At 43.1% G+C, this 13,766-nt stretch overlaps 1 protein-coding gene across 6 annotated transcripts in view; it reads left to right on the forward strand.

Annotated features, from left to right (window-relative positions):
• PLCB4 (phospholipase C beta 4) overlaps nt 1–13,766 on the forward strand; it is a 424,450-nt gene that overhangs the window by 299,117 nt on the left and 111,567 nt on the right. For all 6 annotated transcript variants that reach the window (XM_030310086.1, XM_030310087.1, XM_030310089.1 and 3 more), the window contains 2 exons: nt 10,315–10,394; nt 13,139–13,192. In XM_030310086.1, the coding sequence (XP_030165946.1) occupies nt 10,315–10,394; nt 13,139–13,192 (134 nt within the window). The remainder of the gene's footprint in view (nt 1–10,314; nt 10,395–13,138; nt 13,193–13,766) is intronic.

Below are 13,766 nucleotides of genomic sequence, written 5' to 3' on the forward strand. Positions count from 1 at the left end.
TAAACGGTCAACAAGCAAGGTCACAGAGGCATTCTCAGCCCCCACATTTTCCGGAAGTATGAAAGCACGTAATCTAGGCATTCATTTGTTCATCTCTGTCATAAATATTCTTTTTTCCTTTCCATTTTCCTGCTGTCACATTCTTCTCTGACCTTCTTTCTTTCTTTCTTTCTTTCTTTCTTTCTTTCTTTCTTTCCTTCCTCCTTCCCTCCTTCTTCCTTCCTCCTTCCTTCCTTCTTGCATGGGAAGTTTGGGGGAAAGATTTCCATAAGGATGGGAAGGTAATGAAGGTTGGCCCCTTTTTAGCATCTTCTATAGCAAGTCCCTATTTAGTTTATAGGTATACCTATAGATTGGTTTGCCTGAGCTATGTAGGTTGATGCTACATAGGCAAGAATTGGCCAGCAGCTCCCTGATGGGTTATGTTTATCACAGAGCCTCTGCGTGTAGAGATACCGTTAGTGTTCATTTTGGCATGTCTGCATGTCTTAATTTGCCAGCTCTGTCAGCTGGTCCAGGGTCAGGAGGAATGGTGACTTCAGAGCTTGACAATACAGGCATCAGCCAGAGAACCACTGCACGAATACCTTTTAATTCACCAGCCATTGCTCTTCCTTTACCACCAGGATTTTTGCAGATTTGACAGCTGTGACCAAAAGTGCGCTTTCACAAAACTGGTTTCTGACTGGCATAGGGTAATGCTCTTGGTTTTCTTAATATCTTAAAATTCTTCAGTTAATCTAGAGTTCTCTTTGCAGATGCCAAAAAAAAATGTTGCATAAAATAAAGCAATATCTCATTTTGTTTGTGAATCAGTTCTAGATTTGTAAGATTGGAGCTGCTTGCTCTGTTAAGTCAGGAAAGAGCATTGTATGTCGTATATAAGTCTGTAGCATAAATGAACCTAAGGCATTAGTGTATTCTGAGTGTAAGACGTACCTCCATTTTTAGTTTGGTTTCTTCAGCTGGGTCTGTGAAATAAACTGACAAAAGACAATTAACAGAGAAAAGGCATACAGATTTATTAATTTTATGTGCGTGGCGCAACACAGAAGGAATTAAATAGCCAAAGGAGCAGGGATATTTAAGAGTTTGTACCTCCTCTTAGCAGGGGAAAGAAAGGGGCAAAGGCTACTTACAGGAGAACAAATGACTTTTAGGAAAGATAAATGAGCCCTGAGAATAGATGGACATGAGAATTTTATGACCATTTCTGTTAGAGTGTGGTGCCAAGTTTTCGTCTTCCAGAAGGGAAGGTTAGAGCCACTCCTGGATCTAGATTTATGACAGTGGGGTTCTTTCAGGCAGGATCTGCTTTTAGTCACAAAAGGGATTTCAGGAATTCAGATGCCTTCAGCTCAAAATAATTTTTGGACCAAAGCGTCATATTTTGGGGTGGCGTATCTTGATTCCCTTCAACAGTGTATTTATTGGGGTACATATCTGGAATTAGATGTGCTATTTGAGACAAGGTACTATACATACACTAGGACAGCTTAGGCAATGCAAAAATTGCCTCTTGGAATGATAATGAACAGAATCCAATGGTAGGGGAATTTGACACTTCAGCTTCTGAATGATGATCCAGAACAGCACGATGTCCTCCATTTCTTATGACTATTTAGAGGTTCTTTTTGACCTAACTACCCAGTGTTGTCAAGATAACCAGCCAGGCTAAGAGACTGTTTTGACTATCTGTGAGTGCCTACACTAGTTTTGACTAGAAAGGATAATATTATCCAGGCCCATCCAAATTTATCTTTCAAACACAGCCACATATACTCCTTCCTGGCAGCTAATTTCCTGCCCAAATACTCGTTTGCCATGCTCTGAAGGTGATTTAAGAATTAGAGGGCTTTGGGGTACCTGGGTGGCTCAGTCAGTGGTTAGGTGACCTACTTTGGCTCAGGTCATGATCTCAGTTTATGGGTTCGAGCTCTGCTTTGGGCTCTGTCTGATAGCTCAGAGCCTGGAGCCTGCTTCAGATTCTGTATCTCCCTCTCTCTCTGCCCCTCACCAACTTGTGTGCGCACGTGTGTGTGTGTGTGTGTGTGTGTATGTGTGTGTACTCTCAAAAATAAATTAACAGATGTAAAAAAGAAAAAGCATCAGATGGCACTTAATGCCTTCCTCCTTTTACCTTGATCAGTTTTACTCTGTGGATGGAGAACAGCAGATGAAAAACTTGTATTTTCTGGAAGGTGCTCAGATGATGTCAAGAGAAAGGACCCCAGTTGTTCTTCCTTTTTTCTTCTCTTGGGTCTTTTAGATTTGAAAAGTTTATCAGAATTATATTGACTTCCCAAGGGCTTTTGAGATTACCATTTAGCTGTCTCTCTACTGAGCTTTTGTTTTTTCTGCGAATTCCCAATTGCTGTTTTGATGCCAGTTTCAGTAGTTCACTATTGGTCATTAGTACAGGCTCCTTAATTTCCCCTTTGATCCTGGGTTTTTTCTTCTGAATTGTATCTAGGATTGCCAAATTTAGCTCCTTGATTATGCATGAGAGTCCTCCGCTTCTCTGTTATCTTGTACTCCTCTCTCTCAGGGTAGCAACTGTGGTGACTTTCAGGCTCCGATGCCCGATTCATTCTTGCCATCAAGGCTGTCTTTGTCTCCCACTTTGCCTTCTGTCCCAGGCCAGAAGGGAATTTCCAGCACTGTCATGGATATCTCCTATGACTGACACTGAGTGCATTCTGCCTGCATTTTCCTCTCTTTAGGAGAACCCGGAGGAAGTCGCTGATGTGAAAGAGAAAGTTTTATTTTTCCCTCTTAATCTGATGTAGAAGTTGGTCTGTGATATGCAAACATTGGTAGATCTGCTTCTATTTAATTTCCGAATGGATTCAGAATCCTAGATGAGCACATTTGAAGGTTTAAAAATGTGATTTTTTTTTTGTCAAGTCCTGCCTAAATCACCAGACTCTCTGATGAGGTTTGGGGGTGTTGGTGGGGTTCAGGGCTGACGGCCAAGAAAGAATTCTTGGAGACGTCTTTGATACAGAATGGTGATTGTATTAAAGCACGGGGACAGGACCCATGGGCAGAAAGAGCTGCACTGGGGTTGTGAGGAGTGACTGGTTATATACTATGGAGTTGGGAAGGTAGAAGCAAATGGGAAGTTTCCAAAGAGATTTCCATATACTAAAGAAGACTCACAGGATACTGGAGGCCTAGCTATTGTCAAGCTAAGGTTGTTTTCCCTCTAGTAAGGCATTAACATTATGACAGTAGGACCTTCCGGGAGAAATGGTACAATCTGTATTTGCCTCAAGTATTTGTCAATGGGCTGCAGGTTATAAGGAAATTTAATTTTACCTGTCATTTTCTTCTTGCCTTTGTCCTACATCACTAGGAGGGGTGATGTAGGGCCCCCGGAAACTGAGTCTAACAGATTTCTGAAGATTAGGCTAATTGTTAAGATTGCCTTCTCTCATAATTTACTAAGATATTTGTAAACTGATGGAGACTCATGTCCTGATGACTGTGATCTCTATCAATTAACCTTTCCTTTCCTTTGTGTTTTGGGCAGCCAGGAGTGCCTGAGGAATATCACACAGGTCCCACCTGGGGGTGGGGATGTGCTAGCTTGTGCTTTGTCCTCAGCCTGACTCAAGCTCCCTCATCCACAGGACCAGTGGTGGTGTGGGTTATGTTCTGATCATGTACCCCAGCTCTGGGAAACAGACTTCCGTCTTGCTTCTCTACCGGTTCTCCAATAAGTGTTCTTCCCAAAGCCCAGGCCTGTCCAGATTCTGTGCTTGCCTCCTCAGAACCTGGGGGAGCTGTCACTTCTAACTGGCATCCGCAGGCCATCTCTTGCTGCCTCCTGAGATCCTGGAATGTTGCCAGCAGCTGGATTTCCTGTGGAACATCCTTTGAACCAACTTCCTTCTGGCTGCCTGTTCTGCATTTGCAATGCTTGTAACTTTCCTTGCAATGCTTTAGCACAGGGGTGCCTGGGTGGCTCAGTCAGTTAAGTGTCAGACTTCAGGTCATGATCTCACTGTTCGTGAGTTCAAGCCCCACATTGGGCTCTGTGCTGACAGCTCAGAGCCTGGAACCTGCTTGGATTCTGTGTCTCCCTCTCTCTCTCTCTGCCCCTTCTCTCCTCTGCCTCTCTCTCTCTCTCTCTCTGTCTCTCTCAAAAATAAGTAAACATTAAAAAAAATTTTTTTTAATATTTTAACACATGTGTGTGTGAATTTAAACCAAAACAGGGCAATGAAGGTTTAAATTTGAAGTGTCTCAATTGGCAGTCCTCACCCTAAGGGTGGTTAGTTAGCATTTGAAAGACTTGAATCAAAAGCTTCTAGGCCATTCATTATATTAAATTATACCTCAATAAAATTGTTTAAAACAAAACTAGACAAGCCTATCCTCCTGTGGCCACCTCCACACCCTCTTCAGTTATCTGTATCTGTGATCAGTACCAGATGCTCCATACTAGGACTGCATGATTGTCATCTGGAGGGCCTGTTGAAATGCAGGTTGCTGGGCCCCATTCCCAGAGTGGCTGTGTGGGTAGATTTTGGGTGGGACCTGAGAATTGGCATTTCTTCTTTCTTCTTCTTCTTCTTCTTTAATGTTCATTTATTTTTGAGAGAGAGACAGAGAGCAAGCAGGGGAAGGCGAGAGAGAGGGAGATACAGAATCCAAAGCAGCTCCAGGCTCTGAACTGTCAGCACAGAGCCCGACCCGGGACTCAAACCCACAACTATGAGATCATTGACCTGAACTAAAGTCGGATGCTTAACTGACTGAGCCACCCAAGCACCCCTCTTTTTTTTTAAGTTTGTTTATTTTGAGAGAGAGAGAGAGAGTGCAAGTAGGGGAGGGGCAGAGAGACAGGGAGACAGAATCCCAAGTAGGCTTCACACTGTCAGTGCAGAGCCCATCTTGGGGCTTGAACTCATGAACCATGAGATTATGACCTGAGCTGATAGCAAGAGTTGGACATTTAGCTGACTGAGCCACCCAGGTGCCCCACTTCCAGCTTTCTAAACTGTCCTATAAGCTCCCCAGGGGTTCCAATGTACAGCCAGCTCTAGAAACTACTAATCTGGTCTCTGAGTGATATCCACGTAGTTTACTTATAACAGTGTACCAGCTGAAAATGTCTTGCTTCCCCTGTCCTCAAAGTTAAATATTGACAATTTAATGGCAACTAATCCTAACTTATCTTAACAACTAAAATTATTCACCTTGCATATAGGGACCCATAAGAGAAAACACGTAGGATTCTACCTACAGTGTCTTTATTTTAGAGTCTGAACCCCTTTAAAGCTCAAATGCCTGTCTGAAACCAAGTTTCTAGTTTAATGTGTAAAGATATAGGTACTCCACTGATTATTCATCTGGAGATACGTGAAACGTTGCAATTTTACATCTTAAGCACCTTATAAAGGGTCTTGTCCTACTGCAACCTTAGACCCTGTGGAGATCTTTACTTGAAAAGCTTCATAGTTTGCCCCTAGTGCATGGTGTAAGGGAGGAAAAATAAATTTCCCTCTACCCTTCTGAGTTCTTGGCTGAGATACCCACCTTTAATAAAAAGAGATTAACGGGAGAAAACCAAATTTAATTATGTGTGTACAAGAGCCCCACAAGACAAGAAAGGCTCTCTGATAATCAGATAATTGAGGTTTATATGCCATCCTAAGCCAAGGAGAAGAAGGGGGTAAGGGTCTGGGGTTTCAAAGGCAAGGGACACAATCGGGGGCACCTAAGTGGCTCAGTCAGTTAAGTGTCCAACTCTTGATTTCAACTCAGGTCATGATTTCACGGTTTGTGAGTTTGAGCCTTGCATAGGGCTCCTTGCTGACTGTGGAGTCTGCTGGGTACTCTTTCTCTCTTCCTTTTTCTATGCCCTTCCCTTGCTTATGTGCATTCTCGCTCCCAAAATAAATAAATGAATTTAAAAAGAAAAAGGCAAAGACAATTCACAGGAAGATGGGAAGGGCAAATGTTTGGTAAACAAATCATTATCATGCTCTTTGGAGAAGACCTTCTTTTTGTATTTTTTTTAATTTGTTTATTTTTGAGAGAGACAGAGCATGAGCGGGAGAAGGGCAGAGAGAGAGGGAGACACAGAATCCTAGGCAGACTCCAGACCCCGAGCTATCTGCAGAGAGCCTGATGCAGGGCTCGAACTCAGGAGCTGTGCGATCGTGACCTGAGCTGAAGTCAGCTACTCAAATGACTGAGCCACCCAGGCGCCCCCGGACAAGACCTTCTTATGTTAAAAAAAAGAAAAACAGAAAAAAACTGTTGTCTTTGGTAATAGCTCTCTTCCTCGTACAAGCCCCCTAACTAAATTCTTTTAGGCAGTTAAGAGAGAGGTAAAAAGCTCTTCTTGAGTTCATTGGGCCTTGATTGTCTTCAGCTCAAGGAAATCCACATGCCAGAGTGGCACATTCTGGGGTTGTCTGCCCTGGAAAAGATTAAAAAATGAGAGGACCCTAACAAGAACAGCATGCCAGGGAAGTGCAAAGACTGCTGATTTGGACATCCAAATTGATCCTTCGGGCTGGTTCCCTGCATGCAGGCTGCGCTGGCCCACTCACGAAGGCCAGACCAGAGGGAGGCACCCAGTGTAATAGGAATCATAGGGTGGATGTGTCATCACTGAGCCAATGAGGGTGCTCAAGGTGTGTCAGGGAACGACCCTTCTAGAAACATGCAGCCCTGGGCTTGAAGGTGCATCTTTTGGGGCATGATGTAGACTGTTAACATATGTGCTTATTTTCAGCAATTCAAGAAAACTTATCTAAGTTGCCTTTTTTTTTTTTGTTTTGTTTTGTTTTTGTTTTTGGCTTCTTTAATCTGAAAACATTCAAAGAAGTTCATGTGCCTCTAGCTCACCCCTAGTGCAACTTCCCAACTAAACTCTGGGGTTCTACTGACACCTGCTGGCATCTCATCTATTTTATGTTGAAAACAACAAAACAAAACACTTCACCTATTTCCTTAAGTCTTTTGGCCTTAATATGCTAGGTGTGCATTATCTGGAAGACAGGAAAAGGAGGAAAGTCCTGATGGGACCTTGTCATGCCAAGGAGGGAGATGTGTGAACAAGCCCCGAAGAGGGGCCGGTAACAAAGTTCTTCCTGCCTCTCAGCTCTGCACCAGCTGCTCTGTGATCTTGGGCAAGGCCCTTGACCCTCACTTCTATCATCTCAGAAGAAGCAACAACCTCCCCCATCCCAGCGCCCTTTAGGGCTCGTGAGGATTCTGTTGGCATTTCCCCCTAACTAATGCACGAGTACTGTCACTGGACTGATGACCTCAAAGGTCACGCATGGAGACCTTTCGGTCACAACAAACAAGAACCTTCACCAGCATTGTATTTTCAAAAGATGGATGAAAGTTGTTTCAGCCTCCTCAAAGCCTGGTATCTCTATAATTTATTTTTAGAAACAACTACATCAGAATGCTCAGAAAAAGCCAGTGAACAGTCTCGGATTGTCCACTTTTTTATCCCTGGAAACCATGGACTCTGTGTTTTGGAACACGTAACAAGCCTTCAGGTTGAGAAAATGCCTCCCAGTTAATGGCAACCAAATTATTTGCTTTTCTGTCTTCTCTTGGGAAACTGGGTGTGAGCCTGTAGTTTATTAGCCCAATAACAGGTTATTTGATAGTCCCCAGGGAATTATACTCCCATATTTAATCTGACAGAGGAAGTGAAGGCTGCTGATGAAAATAATTGAGCATTTCTTTAATGCTACTATTGCCTTTCTTCCTCATGCCTCAGGATCCTGGTTTCACCATCAGGAGGCTTTCAATGCTGTTTACGTCCTCAGGAAATAGCCTTTTCTAGTTGTGGAAGGAAATTTACCTCTCATGGCTCCTAAGTCCTTCTTTAGAAAGCCGTTAGGTATGATTGAAGCATAAAGAAGAAAGCCAAAACTCTCTATTAGATTCACATCCACCAGGATAGCTACTGTCAGCATGAAAACAAAACGGAAAATAACAGGTGCCAACAAGGATGTGGAGAAATTGGAACCCCTGTTCACTGTTGGTGGGAATGTAAAATAACACAGCTGCCATGGGGAACAGAATGGTGGTTCCTCAAAAATTAAAAACAGAGGGGTACCTGAGTGGCTCAGTAGGTCAAGCGTCCAACTCTTGGTCTCTGCTCAGGTCATGATCACGGTTTGTGAGTTTGGGCCGCACGTCAGTCTCTGCACTGACAATGCACAGCCTGCTTGGGATTCTCTGTCCCCTCTTTCTCTGTGTCTATCCCACTTGCACTTGATCTCAAAATAAATAAACTTTAAAATTTTTTTTAATGAAAAATAGAATTACTACTTGGTCCAGTAATTCCACCTCAGAGTATCCAAAAAAACTGAAAGCAGGAACTTGATGAAATATTTGTGCACCCCTGTTCATAGAAGCATCGTTTGCGATAGCCACATTAATCACAATAGCAACCCAAGTGTCCATTAGCAGGTGAATGAATACACCAAATGTGGTCTACACCTACAATGGAATATTATTCAGCCTTAAAATGAAGGATGTTCTGTCACCTGTTGCAGCCTGCCTGAGCCTTGAGGACATTATGCCAAGTGAAATAGGGCAAATTTGTCAAAGGGCAAATACTGTATGGCTCCATTTGTAAGGAGAACCTAGAATAGGCACATTCATAGGGACAGAAAGTAGAATCGTGGCTGCTAGGGTTGGGGGTGGGGAGAGGAAAACGGGGAGTTGTTTAAGGGGGAGAGAGGTTCAGTTTTGCAAGAAGAAAGAAGTTCTGGAGATGGATGGTGGTGAAGGCTACATAGCAGTGTGAATGTTATTTAATGCCATTGAACTAACTGTTCCTTAAGAATGGTTAAGATGACATTTTTTTAATTTTTTTTTTAACGTTTATTTATTTTTGAGACAGAGAGAGACAGAGCATGAACGGGGGAGGGTCAGAGAGAGGGAGACACAGAATCCGAAACAGGCTCCAGGCTCTGAGCTGTCAGCACAGAGCCCGACGCGGGGCTCGAACTCACGGACCGCGAGATCATGACCTGAGCCGAAGTCAGCCGCTTAACCGACTGAGCCACCCAGGCGCCCCAAGATGACATTTTTAATGTTGTTATTTTCTCACAGTAGATTAAAACCACACACATTTGATAGAACTCAGTCTTTACCACTGGCCTTTGCAATGACTAAATCACTAGTATTATGTTGTGCTGTCTGGCAGAATGTTCTATAATGATGGGAATGTTCTTTATATGTGCTGTCTGATATGGTAGGCACTAGCCCCACGTTGGCTTTGGAGCACTTGAAATGGGGTTAGTGAAAGGGAAGCACTGAGTTTTACTTTTATGCAGTTTAAATAGCCACATGTGGCTAGTGGCTACCATACTGGACAGTGCAGATTGAATATACATCTATATTACTGTCGACTCCAAATTTTTTCCCCTTCCTCAGCACAAAGCTATAGCAGTCATGCTATGAACCAAAGAAGGGGAGGTACTGGCTTTGTGGAGGCCCAGCTCTGTTTTATCCCCCAATGTCAATTTGTTACAAAGCAGGTTGCCAAGAGTGTGATTCTTTATTTTAGCAACTTGGTATGGCATTCATTGGCATCAGTTGTTGGACCCAAGGGCAGAGTTGGCCTTAATTCATAGGCTAGCCTTTTCTAGTAGAATGTCCTTAAGAGACCCAAATTCCTTTATTGCCATGCAGTCTTCCTTCACTTTTCCTTGTAAATCCATGGAGTGATGTTATGAGCTAAAACTGAGGTCCAAATCCTTAAACAGAAATTATGTAAGCACTTCACTGTTTGCTCTGGATACCCTGGCAATCAGTACATGCTTTACTTTTTAAGGCTTTGCTGGAAAACACAGACAGGTAAGATATGTAAGAAATTCTTAGATTGAAATAGAATCACATGATAAAATTGATGAACCCCAATGCTCTCATCTTCTAAAATGGGAATAGCTAAATATGTCATAGTGTATTGTATAATGTTGCTTAGAAATAATGAAGATTGCCAGCGGCTGAAAAAGGACTTCTATTTAAACAGGCTACAACTGGAAGGTTTAACAAGTCATTCAGGGGGCAGCGTTCCTTTGTGACAATCCAGCATTTAATGATGCTATAGATGTTACATTTATCTTCATGGAAAGAATGAAAGCTGTTTATTAAAGAATAAAGTATGGCACCAGAATGAAGATTGCTCTGTGGTGGGGAGGAGATAAACAAAGCGTTTACATTATTCTTATGCAAAATGGATACAGGCTATCCAATAAAAACCACCATTTTTAGCTCGTAGTTTTACTCATCAGGAATGCTTTCTCTTTCTCTTTTCAGCAATGGGTAGAAGGACTGAGATCAATCATACACAACTTCAGGGCCAACAATGTCAGTCCAATGACCTGCCTCAAAAAACAGTGAGTTTTGTTATATCACTCTTTGTTCTTGGCTGTTAAAAAGCAAAAGGTCAGATTAGGAGATAAAGGCTTAGTATATGGCCAGGCGGCATATTACTTGTCTTCCCCTCCATGCTCCTGACCTTGGAGAGGAAGTTCCCAATATATATCTGTACTCTCAGGCCACTTGGCAAGGCGTGTATGATAAACCCGTAGTCCAAAACAGATGTGAAAGGAATGGTTGATGGCAGGAAGATGCTGGAACCTCAGCATCCCCTGCCGTATCCTCTAGGTAGTAGGCACTGACCTTTGTGTCTCCAGACAGAGTGCTGATCGTTAGTTTTCCATGCCTAGGGAGATATGTAGTTGGATGCTGTGGTAGCTGGAGCCTCTGTTGTGTGAAACTGAGAATTGGGGAGTGTGGCCAAGAGAAGCACTTACAAGAGCACCCATTGCTAGGGTCAAAAAGGAGCACTGGCCCGGGGACTGTTCAGCACACAGTCAGGGATCCAAACATACTGGCCTTACCCCCGCTCACTGTATCCAAAAATGCGGCGGGGGCTGAGTTGGGGGGGGGGGGACGATGCACCTCACTGGTAGATTTGTAACCCTTATGAAGTTATTCCATCGGGGTGACTTGAAAGTTACTCAGGTAGAAATCCTAGCCAAAGCCAAAGTCAGACTGTTGAAAGAGCAGCAATCAGCAGAGGAGTGGGGCCGCCTGCCATTATAGGGCCACTGGTAGGCAGTTGTAGGTGCAGAAGGGAACTACACTGAGAAATTATGGAAATAAACCTTCACTCTCAACCTGGCCTAGCAGCAAAGGTGTGATTCCTTGGACTGTCAGGCAGGAGGAAGAGAAGTCAGCCTTTGGGGCACTTTCATCCTTACTTTTGGTCCCTTTGGCAGGTACTTTAAGAGTATGTGCTCTCGACTAAGATCCTAGTTGGGCTGCTTAGTTGTTGGGTGACTCTTGGCAAGTTCTTAGCCTTGTGCCTCACTGTGCTAATCTGTGACTGGAGATGGTCACCATAACTCATTTTACAAGATTACCTCACAGGTGCAGTGAGGTCCTGGAAAATGCTCAGCCCAGTGCCTGGCTCCCAGTCCTCTTCATTCACTATTAGTAGTTTTGATTTATATGCCATCCCAACTATATTCTTTCCATCATCTTAGTAAGGGGTAGTTAGTCTTGTAAATACCTCTTTGTTGTGCAGCGACTTCTCCTTTTCTTCTGCAGTTGCTGTGGCATATTTTCTTAAAAATAAAGAGCCACAGTGGATACTTGATGTTACAGTTTGGGTATTGATTGAATCCAAAAGATCTGAGACTTAGAGAATGCCCACTTACACCTGAGGGACCCCAATATCCATATCTGGACATACGATCATACCTATTCCCAGTGGTATCATGCTCAGATCCCTTTATAGAGCTGGCGTTCATCCATCCACCAGCCACCATAAGGGTTAGCTCATCAAGAGGTCACACCTGCCCACTTCTACAGAGAATTACCCTCTGCTGAAGGGGAGTCGCTGTGCCTGGGAGACTGTACTCCTCCCTCTTCCTGGTGGGAAGCCCATGCCTGATGATGGGCTAGCACAGGATACAAAAGGCTAGCCCCCATGCCACCAAGTCGGATGCACATCACACTCCAGAGCTCCCCATGGCATCAGGCTAAAGCCCCAGCAGAGACCACAGCTTTGTGTGACTGTTCTCCCTGCCCTTTCTGCTTCCCTCACGCCTATTGTCTTGAAAACATCAGTTGAAAAGGAGTCATTTGTGCTTCTAGGAAACTGACACAGCACAGAAACTTTACCAATTTGTCATATTCTGCTTTTATTAGAATTTTATTGACTGGAAACAATGAGAATGTGAATTAATAGCTAAGAACAGTCTTACCATCAACGTACAAATAAACGTTGTGGGTCCCTGTGTGTCAGGAAAGCAATGAGTTGCTTCCTGTCAATTGAGTTAATGAACTTCTCTTACTATTGGAAGTTAGGGAAGATGCCCATTCGATCTGTGCTTTGCTGCACTGGGAGCTGAGAGTGGAGATCCCTATGTGTCCTCAGGATAAGGTTGGCTGGTGTCAGCATGCAGTTGCATTTCCTACCACCTTAACAGAGATTATTTTTATTTTAATATTTTGCCAGAATTTTTTTTTTAAGTTTGAGAGAGAGCAAGAGAGTGCAGGGGAGGGGCAGAGAGAGGGAGAGATAGAAACCCAAGTAGGCTCCACGCTGTCAGTGAGGAGCCCAATGCAGGACTGGAACTCATGAACCATGAGATCATGACCTGAGCTGAGATCAGTTGGTTGCTTAACTGACTGAGCCACCCAGGCACACCCTTAGGAGAGATTATTAAGGATGAGACCAGTCACCAAGTAAGTACCCACAATTTGTTTTGCTCAGTGCATGCACCCAATTTTCTAATTCATCCAGGGTTGCTGAGAAAAGTACAGAACTCCCAGTTAAATTTAAATTTAAGATAAGTAATAGTTCTTTAGCATAAGCATATCCTGTGCAGTATTTGGAACATACTTGTAAAAAACATTATTATTTTTCTGAAGTTCTAATTTAACTGAGAGTCTTGTATTTGTATTTGCTAATTGTGACAGCCATAAATTCATCTCACAGTGTATTATTGTCTCTGACCTTCAGAATAAATGTTCTTTGTTTGAATGAACTTTCTTTTAAAGTTCTTACCTGGATTGAAGTATTCCTCTTAAGAAACATTAAAACAGTGTTGTTACCGTTGTTTTCCAGCTGGATGAAATTGGCGTTTATGACCAACACAAATGGTAAAATTCCAGTTAGGAGGTAAGTCGATCATTCCTGTCTGTATTTCATACCCTTGGTCGACCCTCATGATACCAGACCAAAGAGAGAGCCCTTCACAAGTGATTGTTAAATGCTTTCACTAAAGATATTTCTAGAAGCTTATTTTAAATCACTCCATCAAACGCTGTGTTCAGTTTGTAAAAACCATTTGTGGATGTAAACTTGCATTTTTCCTCACAATGGGTAGCATTAACTCTGCTTTGATGAAGAACGTCCGAAGATGTGTCAGTATTCTTTATATCTTCAAACAAGTGGGCTTTGAGGATTTTAATGTCTTTCGTCTACTTGCCCTAAGCAACCATTCGCTAAAATTAAAGAAGTTGTATTGTGCACCTGTAGCAGAAGTGTATATAGACTGTGTCTTCAGAAGTGTGGTGCCTCTGGACAGTGCTGCTTGTTCTGGGCCTTGTTGTTCCTCTGGTGGCCAGTGGGAAGGGGGAGGTAGACTCCTTTGGCTTCTTGCCACTTAATCTCTAGGTGTACCATTGCTGACACCACACACTCTTCAGAACTGTCACTTTATCCCCTCACTCTGCCCAAGTTAACAGTGGCA

The sequence above is a fragment of the Lynx canadensis genome, chromosome A3, assembly GCF_007474595.2.
Source record: "Lynx canadensis isolate LIC74 chromosome A3, mLynCan4.pri.v2, whole genome shotgun sequence".
NCBI classification, from domain to species: domain Eukaryota; kingdom Metazoa; phylum Chordata; class Mammalia; order Carnivora; family Felidae; genus Lynx; species Lynx canadensis.